This window comes from Poecilia reticulata, chromosome 17, assembly GCF_904066995.2.
Source record: "Poecilia reticulata chromosome 17, P_reticulata-male-v2, whole genome shotgun sequence".
NCBI lineage: Eukaryota > Metazoa > Chordata > Actinopteri > Cyprinodontiformes > Poeciliidae > Poecilia > Poecilia reticulata.
The window spans coordinates 18,581,343-18,594,552 of NC_088846.1; the positions used below are offsets into that span (position 1 = coordinate 18,581,343).

Genomic DNA, 13,210 nt, shown 5'->3' on the forward strand with positions numbered 1-13,210 from the left:
GTGCCACTTGATAAACTATGAATGTCACTTTACAATATTCAGAACTTTATAGGTTATGTTGTTGTAGAAAACATAATAAAATCAAAGACTATTAATGTTAAAGTATAAATGTTTTGCAAGCACAAAAAAGTTAAAACTGTTTAGGTAGAATCAAAAATGCATCTATGACATTAAAATATGTAGCACGATATCTCTTAGCACAATATGCAATTGATACCTGGTTAAAATTATCTTTAAGGTGCCAAGAATCTTTATTTGTTGTGTAATTATGGATAAAAACTTTTTTTTTTTTACAAAAACCAATATTGAAGTTTGATTTAATTTGTAATTTCCACATGTATTTATCTAAAATAAATCAGGTTGACATCAGCTTTTTTTATCCCGCAAAATTTTAAAATATTGAATAACTCAGGAGTGAATGATTTCTCACAGAAAAGAAAAGGTGTATCCTTTTTACTTGGCTAAATATGGATTCTTAATGGCTTTGACATAAAGTCACAATGTTTGTCCAAAGTTCTAATGAATTCAAATACAGAAGCCAAAGTGCAAAACCCATCCTTCATTCAAATAAAGCTTCTTATTGCTGCTGCAATCCACAAAACAAAGAAGCAAGAAAAAAAAAAAAGTTGGTTGTTTTTTCTTTATAATTTAAGTCAAAAGCACGCATCCTTCAAACATTTTAAATGCTTAAAATGTCACTAAAAGCCAACATATCTACACAACTACTGAATACAATTCTGTACCAACTAAAGGTTTTGCTACATCTAAGTAAAAGAAAACAGACATTCCATGTTTAATAAATACATGCACCCATTAACTATTTTACATAATTCAAATGAAGGAAACATATTTTCCACAGTGAGACAGTTGCCTTAGATGCCACTCAATCTGCTGGCTTTTAATAGCAAAATTATCACTGTAATCATCTGGAGTGGAATAAAACATCTAATATGTTAATATGGCAATTACTAAACAAAAAAAGCTCACGGTGCAAAACAGTTTACAGAATTAGATGCGTTTCCTCTTTAAACTAGTAGAAAACCATTTAAAAAAAGCATTTCAGAGATAAACAGTGTCAAAATGGTAAAATGTTTCACAAATGGTCATCATGTAAATATTGGTCTACTTAGTAATAGCTGTATTATTCTGAATGTCCGTGTTTAACGCGTAATAATCTTCTAAACTATTGTGACAAAGTGCACAAATATAAATACAAAGATGCAAATAAAAAGCCTGAGAATAAAAACTTATATTAATAAAGTTGCTTTTTATACTAATCTACAATGGTCAGTGGAACAAACCCTTCTGAATCAGCATTTAAACTATAAGAAACGGTAAAAGTGTGAAGTCCTCAGAGTAAAAATAGCCTGCAGTCTTTTCATCCTCCTTTGTGTTATTTCTTGGAAAATTGTTTATTTGGTAGCAGCGACAGCTGGGGAAAATAACATCTGCAGCTAGTTTAGCCTCAAGAGAAAAGAACAAGTTTATACTCAGAAAAATTTAATTAAATCCTACAATTTACTGTAGCAGTTCTGAGAAGGAAGGTTGCTGCTTCCCTGTGATAAGTACTTAATGAAATCCTTACTTCCTGGAAGTCTGATTAAAAAAAGTAAAACTGTCAAAAAGGGGAAGCATTTGAAAAGTATATAGTTTCTAAACTCCTGATAAACACTATGGTGGACCGCATCAGCTACTTGGGGGGAGAGGGCCGACATTAGCAACAGCAAAATTTAACAGAATATAAAGTATTCAAATCAATAAATATCTATGCACCAAAATACTTTAAAGACCACCGAGATATAAACCGAATGAACACCAATTACAGGATTTTAACCCCAAAAAAACAAGGTTGGCTTTTAATGTGGATATTAGTCACATGTGGCACCTGCCTATCTGATAAGGCAGGTGGTTCCATTAGCGTTATGGTGCATGTATATCGATAAACTCCTCCAGGCAGACCTATTAAGATAGGAGAATTCAGAATCTGTCAAAAGATTGTAGGCAGATAACTCTTATGTTCTTTATTTAGTGTTAATATGGACCAATTGGCCACTGGGGCTGAAGGGAACAGCTCGTCTAAAAAGGTAGCTAAACCCAAAGCGGCTTTTTAAAGCCGTTACAATCTCAAAAATGCTACAGCCAATCTGAATTTATACCAAATTATACCTTCCCTTTAAGCCAGGCCTGCACCCTAATGGACATTAGCATCAATAGAGGGGGAGAGGGGGACTGGAATGGAAATGTAAAGTGGGGACAGTGCATGAAGCATACAAATCTAATCAACAAGGCTGCCGTCATGCTGCTGATTGATGCAAGATAAGCTGCTTGTATGCAAGCACACATTGATGCTTCACTGAGCTGCCTCTAAATCACCAAAGTGGAACAGCAACAGCTTTGCAAGAACACTAATAAGGCATAAACAAAGTGCGAAATAATTGATATATATTGCTACAGTTTTGTTCACGAGTTTATATACACTCATCATGGGCAATAATCAAATTTATCAGTAGAAACTACTTGAACAGCAAGTTGCAAACCCCAGAGACACCTTAGAGTTGACATAATGCCAACAGGTGAAACGTTTCATGGTCAGACAAGGCAAAGATGGGAAAACTTTGACCTCAATAGGAAGAAGTGTGTTGGGATGTGGGGGGTTAGAATCTAAGAACATGGTCTGCGCTGTAGGGATTTATGCTGCAGAGAGGATGGAATAATGCTGGAGACCTTTCTGTGTTTTTCAATTCCACCTCAACCCAACAGCTAGCTGGTTAAAACTGCTCCAACAGGACAGCAATTCAAGCAAACATCAAAACTGGATTTGGCTTGGATAAAGCCGACTTAAAAAAGGCCTATGCAATTATACTGAAAAGCCGAGTGTGTGCCAGGAGACCAAGCAACTTAAATTAACAACATCCTGCCAGGATGAGTGATCAAATATCCAGCCAGGTTTATGCCAGAAACGTCTTCAGGAAAACAGAAATATAGTGGTCCTAGTGTAATTTACTACAAGACTATGGGATTTGAACTTGTAATTTTTTTTTTAAATTCTGTTACATTAATCCATGAATTCTTTTACTTCTACCCTTAATCGTTTTTGTAGAAAACATTTACTAAAGCTGTATATCGCATAAGCAATCCATCCTAGAAAATAGCAGTTTAAATAATTTATTAACAGCCTCAAATTAACATATTACAGATGATGACCATATAAAAACCCCTGACTGGAACTGTATACATATCAATCATAAAAGTTCCTAAACAAACAAGTTGTTCAAAGCTGACTTACTTTCAGCCGTACTTCCACCTGCAAATATAAATATATTTATGGAAATATAAATCCATATTAGGTATGGATTTACCTAATATGGTAAATCCATATTTACCATAAATCCAACACTTACCAGTGTAAGTGTTGGTACACTTACACTGGTCTCTACTGGTGTTAAGACTTGTATAAGCAAAAAAAAAAAAAAAAAAAAAAAGAAAAAGAAAACTACTGAAACACCATCAGGAATAGAAACTACATCTCAACAAAGGCGTGTGAGTGACTGATGCACTAAGTACAAGCACTTTGGCAGGCATCTGACGTTAACTCGCCAAATTATATGACCATAGATTACGACGGAACACTAAAGAAAACAGTTTGTTGCTTTACTAATTTAACTTAAATAGGCAAAAAAGAAAACGTATGACTATAAAGTGTATTAAATGCAACCCCGCCCTCATTGGTGCCAATTAACTTGGAGTGATGTTTGAACCAAATTAAAACAGGCTTTTAACTTAAAAGACCCTAAAGCTTAGCAGAGCCGCTGGGGCTTTGTTCCACACAGAGGCACAACAGAATGAACTGCATGGGAGTGTCAGAATCCCAGTGAGGGATTTGCCTTGTTGAGAATCGCTCCTAATGACCAAACAGAGTGAAGGATGATTGATTCTTGCGGCTGTGGCTCGGTGACAGGCAATTTAGCATTTTAGGGCGGGCAGAAATCGGCAAAGTAGGGGTGCTGCAAGGCCTCTTCAGCTGAAATCCTCTGAACGGGATTACACTTCAACAGGTTCTGGATCGGGTGAAACAAAACATTTTTAATGAGTGAAGAAAAAAAACACCGATTCATCTGAGCAAAAATGTAAATCAACAACAGCTTTGCATAAGTTTGCTGCTGTAACTGAACATGTAGCACAATTAATACAAAGCAACATCTTCAAACTGCATAACAAAACAACTAAAATGTTTGAAGTACCTGCAGTAGATCCCTTCCTGTGCTACTTAGTTTAGGAACCACATTCACAAGGGAGGTGGTGGCTGGATACATGGGATATGGCTGGAGAAAAGCAAAAAATATATCAAAAGTCTGGAAGTATACAGGTGTGATGCATGCAGCTGTAGTTCATGCCTTATGAACCCAAAGCTCCTCAGTAGGCTTTGCTTCTTTAGCCTTTTTGTGTCTCTTTTACCATTATACTTTTTCCCCTCCATTTAACATACCGTATTTTCCGCACTATAAGGCGCATAGAATAGACGCTTCAGTTTGGGTTGCCAATTTGTTCCGTACTCTATTACACATCCACATGTGTAAAGAAGTGGTCCCCGAGTACTATATATATAGTAGGTTGTCCCAGTCGTTGTTTCACTTACGGTGTTGGGATATTGTGCCCAACTGCTTTCTGGGTAACACAGACCAACCGACACACTGCCTCCGCGGTCTCTGTCTCTCTTCCCCTGTCCCCCCGGCTTTAAATGTATTATCAAACTTTATTAACAAACCATCGTTCTGACAACTATCCCAGCATGCACCGCACACTTCTTCTACGGGGGAAAATGAAGTCGGCGGCTGCTTACCATAGTTGCTAGACCTGTTGTGGCTCAAATATTGGCCCATATACAAGGCGCACCGGATTATAAGGCACGCTGTCGGCTTTTGAGGAAATTGAAGGTTTTTAGGTGCGCCTTATAGTGCGGAAAATACAGTACTTGAAGACAACAGTCATGTTTCTTTACAAATGTTCTTTTGTAGCCTACCCACCTTATGGGTCAATTCAACAGTGTTTCTTATGATTATGTAGAACATAAGACAATATTCTTGTAGTTAAAATGATTTTGTATTAGTCTGATGTTATTAAAGTTTTTGGTGTCATTATTGAGAGCTTGACAATAATAAATGTACCTTATAATCAGGAAGTTTTGTCATTGTTGGCCACTGTTCCTCAGTAGGTGTGCCCAACAATGTACAAAGCGGTTAAAGAAAATGTTTAAAACAAAGTGTGACATCAATTTATTAACGATGTTGACGTCTTGTCAACACTGAAGCAACTTAAAAAGAGGATATCTGAAGATTCTTTTCAACTGGTCATCCACATCATTGCCAGGGAATAACGGCCTTCCAGCATTAGCCAGCTCTTAAAAAAAAGAAAGAAAAAAAAAAGAGAAAATGGTCAAAACAAACTGATTTATATAAACTAAAATGCACCACAGAAAACTGTTTTGGTCACTGGATACTTAGGAGAATTTTAAACACTCCCCTTTTTTCTTTAACACATTTATCACAATATGTACCCCAGTGTTTTCAATCAAATATTATCATCTGTTAATGACTCATCCAAATCCACACAACCTTATGACATCCAAATGGGAGCAAGCAGTGCCCCCAACTGGTAAACTGATCACCTTGAACGGCATAGATGCACATTTTTCACTTCCTAATGAGTGTTTGCTCTGCTGCTTCCTATTGATCTTTGTCCATCAAAGCCTTGTTCTCCTTATATTACTGCAGTGAAGCAGGCCAAATGCAGACAGCGGCTATAAGAACAAACACATCGAGACGTCATTTGTTTGACGCAACTGTGCATCTGAAAATCTCAGGATTTTTCTTCCTGTTGTTTTTGCAGGCAACATTGCCACAAAAGTAAAAAAAGGTTTTGTTGTATAGCAATGAGACAAATGGTAGGAAGGAGAGCATCAGCTTACTTTCGGTCATATGCAGTGGTCACATAATACTTTTAGACTTCTTAACAGCGCTATTCTCACTGCCATAACAATACCACATTAACAATCACAAAATGTCACAAATTGCTGACATTTTTCCAGACTGATAAAAATCAGATTTTTTTATTATGATTACACAAATCAGTCGCCAAAACCCTCTAATATCAGAAAATGCAATTTCTGACCATATTTTATTGTGTGATTATTCTCCAGTAGGTAGAAAGGATCTCTGTCAACAGATGAGCAGCGGTGCAACTCTGTCTCCTCTTCAAAGGATTTGTTGTTACAGAGTTACAAAAATGTAGCACTGAATAAACTTTGGGGTATTTGGAGCGCAAATAAAAAATGTTCGCAGGAGAAAACAAATCTGTAACCCGATAGCAAAAGAACTAACATTTCAGTGACAAGGCCTTTATCAGGCAAAGATATTTTAATCCACTTTAAATTGATGATTGCCAAGACTGAAACATCTGAACAATATTTGGATATTGAATTTTAAATAAACATTTAGAATAATATGCTGTATTATCCATCTGTTTTACTATCAAATGAAGAATTTCAGTTCAGCAATTATCTTTTCCCAGTTCTCCAATATAAACACCTTTGCATTTACTTTTTCCACTTAATGTACAGCACTTCATAAATAAACCAAGCCTGACTTTCTCTCACGCTTGGCCATTTAAGCTTTTATGAGCATCATGAGACAGAGCCCTGACTGCAATAATTAATTCCTGCAATTAAATGAGCTCTGTGCTTATGCGAATGATTTATGCATTTTTAATCCCGCCGTTGCGTTTTATTTTTTTCTCACAAGAATAAACCGAAGAGACAATATACAAAAAAAAATAAAAAAAACTAACCTGCAAATATGCAGCCAGCTGACCACATGTCAATAGAGGTAGAATAAAGTTTAGCACCAAACAACACATCTGGAGGTCGGTACCAAAGCGTCACAACCTGCAGAGAAACCGAACCACAAAGTAAGAATTAATAGTCAACAATAGTGCAATAAAAGCCTGAACTGCTTGTTTTTTAAGCTTAAAGTTAATTTTGTGCCTTTTGCACCTTTTAGTTAAGACACCGACATAAAACCCAAGTGAAAAAATGAAGAAAACATCTGAAAAATGTTTAAAGGATAATAACAGTCAAAAATATAGAATAAAAACAAGACAACATTATTTCTGGAGAAAAAAAAAAAAAGAACCCAGCAGCTGATGGGTAAGGATAAATGGGACTAAAGGCAATGAGAACAGCTTCTTTTTCTGCAGCTAAGCAGTGTGCAACACTTTAAAATGATCATTGCCCGAGTTGCATCGCCGTTCCAGAATCAGACCAATTCATCCAGCATACTTCCCTTAAAATCAGACAGTTTCAAGATGAAAAAAAAAAAAAAAAAAAAGATCAATTCTAGACAAAAATGGCCCCATTTGAAGGGTCATTTATTATTTGCATTGATTAATATGTCAGTTACTGTGCTGATAAACTAAAGGCCATAAGAAATGCATAAAGAAAATGGCTGAGTTGACAGCCCTTCAGAAGACATAATGATGTTGAACAGAGCAGCTTCAAAGCAGTTCCTATAATTGGCATAAAAAGTCAACTTTTTTTCCCTCATCAGAAACAATTTGTCCAGCTCCAGGAATATTATTCAATGAAACTGAGCTGCAAAGCATCAACTAACCCCATCATGAAGCCAGACAGTAGGTCTGCTATAGAATAGAGTAAATTATATTAGAAATTGAAGTTTTACTTCAGTTGGCACGGGTTTAATTAAACTTCACAAGTCCCCAGAATTTAACCCTTTCTTGCATACAAAATGCAGTATGAGCTAGATAATGACGTCAGATTTAGAAAGAATAGTTTAGAGATGGAGTCTAAACCTGTAAGCTAGTTCAAAAGTGAAAGTAATTGGGACACAGATGACTACTTAGGAAAATAAAGCAGCAGAAGAATAGTGAAATATTATTAAGATAAATATAAATGAGTAAAAATATCTTTCTGCACTTTTACACAAAACTTTTCCTAAATCATCACTATTAACTTTTTGTTTTCAAGAATTACAACATACATTCACATTACTTGTAGCCACTTCTGACTAACTTATTTCCTCTTAGAACCCCAGAGTCAGGTCAATGTGTCCATTTACAAAATATACAAAATCTCCTCTAGAAATGGGTTTCTAGAGGAAGTTTTTTTTTTTTCCCCATTTTCATATCAGCAGTGTCACCAAGTCCACTTTGCTCACCCCTGTTTTGTTTTTTGTCACAAAAACAAAACAAGTGAATCTACTTATGTTTGTCAGCAATATCCAATGCCTTGGAAAATAATTCATTTATCAAAATATGTCATGTTAAAACAACAAAGAGTAGTAATGGAGAGTTATATGTGACAGACAGGCAAATATAAAGCACCTAATAATTGAAGCAGATAAAGAAAATACATGGTTTTCAATATAAAAAAAAAAAACCTGAGAAAAGTGAGGCATTAAGATGCAAAACTTTGTCCTTTTTCATTTGATGCCCAGAAATAAAACCAAGTTCAACCAATTGTCTGTAAAAATCACAAATAGATTGCATTTGTGGTTCTGTGAAGGCCTATTCTGAGTTTTTTTTTTTGAGTACACTGGTGAACAAACAGTTTCATGAAAACACCAGGCGAAGTTAATATTTTGAAGAAGTTGAAAGTGGACATACAAAGCTTTGGACAGCTTGTGTGTTGTACTCGAGACCGGTCTTAAGACCACTTTTTGATGGTCTTAGTCTTGTCTGATTCGACTGCCTGTGGTCTCAGTCTTGTAAATTCAGCAGCGCTTCGCTTTCACAGAAGGTGGGGACTGTGTCTAACTTTTATCGTCACTTAGAAAAGAAGCTCAAAGAAAGGTAAGCTTTGTGGACGTGATGTTAGCAAAGTTAGTTGTGCAGGGACAAATTGAATTTGCTATGAAAAAACGTTGTCACTCACTGTACTGAATTATTGTGCTCAGGTGTTGACTGACGTTGTGCATATATGGGACAATGCTGTGACCAAAGTCTGCAATGTAGTGATGTGACATTCAAGAACGATCCAATTCTTCTGGACGGCTCTTTACCAAGATAGGCCTGGAGCCTCACTGAGAGCCGTTCTTTGCTCTTGTAATGCTCTGCATACACTGCAGTAGCTTTTATTATTCTATTTAATTATATACATTGACATTTAATTAGCAAATAAATAGAAGACAAGAACGGATGCTCATTGCTCCGATTGTTTTCGTCACCTGTCATGGTGGCAGACATTACAGCACTGTGCTGCCTGGCTACATACAGCAGGAGACAGAGTGATAACAATCATGGTGCATGCTTTGTACTTGGTTACTTCTTGCAAAGTAAATTTACACAACGCAAACTGTAGTTAATGCTTTTAAATCAGCCAGGAAGCTGATCTCCGATCTCTGACTTGGTTTCCTTAACACTGCCCACAGCAGCCTAGAATTCTGCTCTTTAGCCTCATTTTTCCTACTTGAAACAGAAAACCTGCAATATTAATTATGCATAACTTACCTCTGCTGAGTAACACCTCACAGGAATGCCAAAAGCTCGAGCCAGCCCAAAGTCAGCAAGCTTCAATTCCCCATTCTACAGATGGAGAAAAAAAAAAAAAGAAAGGGAGGTGGGTATTTTATTATAATTTTCATAATGGTCCTTACAAGGTAAAGGACCATTCTGATTTAGTTGTGCCTTTCTAGTTACTCAATAAGTATCTACTAAAGAAAGGTCACAACACAGTAATACACGTCTAACAGTCACACTGCAATATTTCTGGTTTTAACATTTTCAAAGCAGCAAGTAGACTGGCCCATACTGGAGCCAATGTTTACCATAAGCTTTGTAAAAGTCCAAAACTCACTCTGTTGATGAGGAGATTTTGTGGTTTCAGATCTCTATGAAGAACGTTTCGACTGTGACAGAATGCGAGGCCTTTCAATAGTTGGTACATGAACGACTGCAGAGTAAAGACAGGATTATTTGTTAATTTTTACTTTTTAAAAGCTGTAGCACACACAATGATCAAAATGTCAAACATTAAGAAAAAAAAAATTGCATAGCACATTTCAGCAACAGGTACTTCAAAGTGATTTACATTATAAAAAAGTTATACAACACAAACAATTGAAGCATTACATTTTGTAAAGTGCCATTGTTACACATGAAAATGGTGTTTCACTTATAATCCATAGTATGAAAAAATACAGTAAGATTTTTGTCAGATGTAGTGTCCTTATTTCTCACCTTCACGGTTTCAGGATCTAGATCTCCATTACAGCTGTCAAAATATTTCTTCAAATCCTGCGATGCATCACAAACATATTTTAGCCATAGACCATATTTATCAAACTCAAGTGTTTAATTCAGAGGTGTCAAACTCCAGTCCTCAAGGGCCGGTGTCCTGCAGTTTTTAGATTTGCCACAAGTACAAACTACTGGAATGAAATGGCTTAATCACCTTCTCCTTGTGTAGCTAAGTTCTCCAGAGCCTTGCTAATGACCCAATTATTCTATTCAGATGTGGTGCAGCAGAGGCACATCTAAAAGTTGCAGGACACCGGCCTTTGAGGGTTGTAGATTGATACTTGTGGTTTAATTAGACTGGCTGAGTAACTCACCTGATCACAATATTCAAAAACCAATGTTAACTTCTTGTCACTGTGCAACACGTCATGCAATCTAAAATAAATACAAGAAAGATTGTTTAATGTTGCTGATTTCAAGTTTTAAAAAAAACTAATAAAAAACAGCCATTTACAGCTCTCAAGTAAATCACACAAAGCATACTTGTATAGAAGAAAAACAACAAAAAAAAAACAAGCAGCAGGCTTACCTGACAATGTTTTTATGCTTTAGTTCTTTCAGAAGACAGATTTCTCTTAAAGCAGAACTTGGCACCCCCTGTAAGCAATATACATTGTGATTTAGCATTAGCCTCCTGAACACCCATCACCAAACAGTGCAACTGTCAACAATGTGTCCAAACCTCGTCGTCGTCGTCCAGCCTGACCCGTTTTAATGCCACTATTTCATGCGTTTCTCTGTTTTTAGCTTTGAAAACAGTTCCATACGTACCTACAGAATAAACAAGGCCTCATTAACCACAGATAACACTCCACTGTCGATGAATTGCATAGCAACTCAAGCTAGCAACCTTCCTATCGTAAGCTGAATTCAACATCCTAAAATTAAAATTCTAAACTAATCCATTTCAAATTTAATTAAAAATTATAGAAACAGGATAGGATGCAATTTCCAGGGAGGGTCAGTTAACACGAGCATAACACGACAGTCTAGTTTAAATGAACAAGCTCTATAAAACCATTGCTATGCTAGCATTAGCTGTGGCTAACAGATGTTACCTTATGTTTTTTATGACAAAACTTACCCTCTCCAATTTTTTCAAGCTTTTCATATTTCTGCATGTTTGGTCAGTGAAGCCAGCGTTGAGCTAGCTTGCAAGCCAAAGACCAACAAACCCCCTCCTAAAATGGGGTACACAAAATGAAACGGTATCCACTGACGCTAGCTAAATCTGGCTGCTCTTTATGCTTATAGTCGGATTGCAGACAGTAGCACAATTATCTTTGTGGCCATCTAGAGGTTGACAGGGCAAACTGCAATGTGACAGCAGGTTCCTACTTTTCACCAATGGCTTCGTGAAATACAAACAAAATGACAACTCGTTTCTTAAAGTGGTTCTTATTTTAGCATTAGTTTAAGAAATAATAATAATAATAATAATAATAATAATAATAATAATAATAATAATAATAATAATAAATATGTATACATATATAGTAAATGAAAGTCAAATTTACTAAGCTGAATTTTAAAAGCAAGTGGTGTGAAAAAGTACTCCCTTACAAGTTTCAAGTTCAAGTTTACTTTTAAAAATGGGACAATGCATACTTATAATACATGAGGTTATAGTCAAGTGGCTAATTTCCAGGTTTCCATTAGTAGGTTGATAATGCTAAAACAGAGAAAATACTAAGGAAGGATGATTTTTACCATCCTCTGATAGATGAGTTCTTTTCAAATTAGTTTGATCATTTTTAATGTGTTTTTTTTTTTACCACATTCATTTTTATTTTTGCTGCAGCACTTATGTTACACTTATTTGTATAAAATAATGCTCTGTAAAAAATTGTTTAATTCACTAACCAGAGCACTATTTGGTTCAGATCTAATGAAAAAATAGAGGAAAAAATAAACTCTGATAAAAGCCATTTTATTTATTTTTTTGGTTCATGTTATCTTTAGCTTGCAAGATATATATTTTGAGCAAATAAATTACCATGTTTACATTCAAATATTTCTTTATGCATGTAGAAGCAAACCTTGATTGCAGCAAAGATGTCAGAAACTAAAAACTATTGACTGTATTTAGGAAGAACTTCAGCTTGTTAAATTATCAACTTGGATCATCATTCTTTATTAAATGCTTTAAAAAAGTATGTTAAGTCTAGGTTTGTGCTGGTTTGTGGTACAGAGGCATAGAAACGTTAGTTTTAAAAATCGCAAAATCTTTCCATGACGGCATTCTGATGGCTAAAATTCTTCTCAAGAAGAATCTAAAGAAAGTGCTTCTTCTTTAGCTTCTCAAGTGGCCATTTATCAAATATATCAGAGGTTGGAGTAGCACCACCTTTCTTCAAATGCGCTCACTAAAAGAGCGATCTCACACCTTTGCTTACAATGAAGCCAATCAGCAGTAGTGAAAATACTTCCATGGACAACAACACAGGCAATTGTGGTGTAGAACCTAAAGAGAAACAAATCTGTGAAACAGGTGACTTCAAATTTCAAATGCAGCCTTGGAACAAGAGGGGTCTACATTTTGACATTTTAAGAGTATGTTCCATACACCAAATGTATTGCTTAACTGTGTAAACTTGTTTAAAGTTCAATTCCACTGACAAGGTTGCAATCCATACAAGTAATATATGGAGCAAGACTTGGTTTAAACAATTGGGAGTACACAGTTAGGTAAGATTCAATTCAAAAATAGTAGCTGCTAATTTCTAAAAGTTGTACGATTGGCTCCTGTGAGCCAAATGGTTTGTTCCAAAATTAGGTAAGTCATATATTCTGATGTAAATACAAGCTTAAACTAACCATAGTTGCTTTTTTTTAAAGAAACATAATTCATTGGTGCTAAACATAAATTATATAAGTACCAACTCTAAATAAAGACATCTCT

General features: G+C 35.7%; 1 protein-coding gene across 1 annotated transcript; it reads right to left on the reverse strand.

Moving 5' to 3' along the window:
• Nucleotides 1–630: 630 nt before the first annotated feature.
• On the reverse strand, nucleotides 631–11,591 carry cdk5 (cyclin dependent kinase 5). Its single transcript, XM_081598646.1, has 12 exons — nucleotides 11,393–11,591; nucleotides 10,991–11,079; nucleotides 10,838–10,905; nucleotides 10,623–10,683; nucleotides 10,249–10,305; nucleotides 9,866–9,961; nucleotides 9,520–9,594; nucleotides 6,844–6,940; nucleotides 5,326–5,397; nucleotides 5,166–5,224; nucleotides 4,242–4,322; nucleotides 631–4,058 (listed from the first exon to the last, which is right to left on the reverse strand). The coding sequence occupies exons 1-12, from the start codon at nucleotides 11,427–11,429 to the stop codon at nucleotides 3,972–3,974; spliced, it is 879 nt and encodes a 292-aa protein (XP_081454772.1). The 5' UTR covers nucleotides 11,430–11,591; the 3' UTR covers nucleotides 631–3,971.
• Nucleotides 11,592–13,210: the final 1,619 nt, after the last annotated feature.

Excerpts from the sequence above, each read along its gene's own strand:
- cdk5 (XM_081598646.1), bottom strand. The coding sequence starts at position 11,429 with ATGCAGAAATATGAAAAGCTTGAAAAAATTGGAGAGG. Across the intron at positions 10,906-10,990 it reads GGCTGGACGACGACGACGAG|GGGGTGCCAAGTTCTGCTTT; the intron begins GTTTGGACACAT and ends TATTGCTTACAG. Across the intron at positions 9,595-9,865 it reads AAAATCTCCTCATCAACAGA|AATGGGGAATTGAAGCTTGC; the intron begins GTGAGTTTTGGA and ends CTCCATCTGTAG.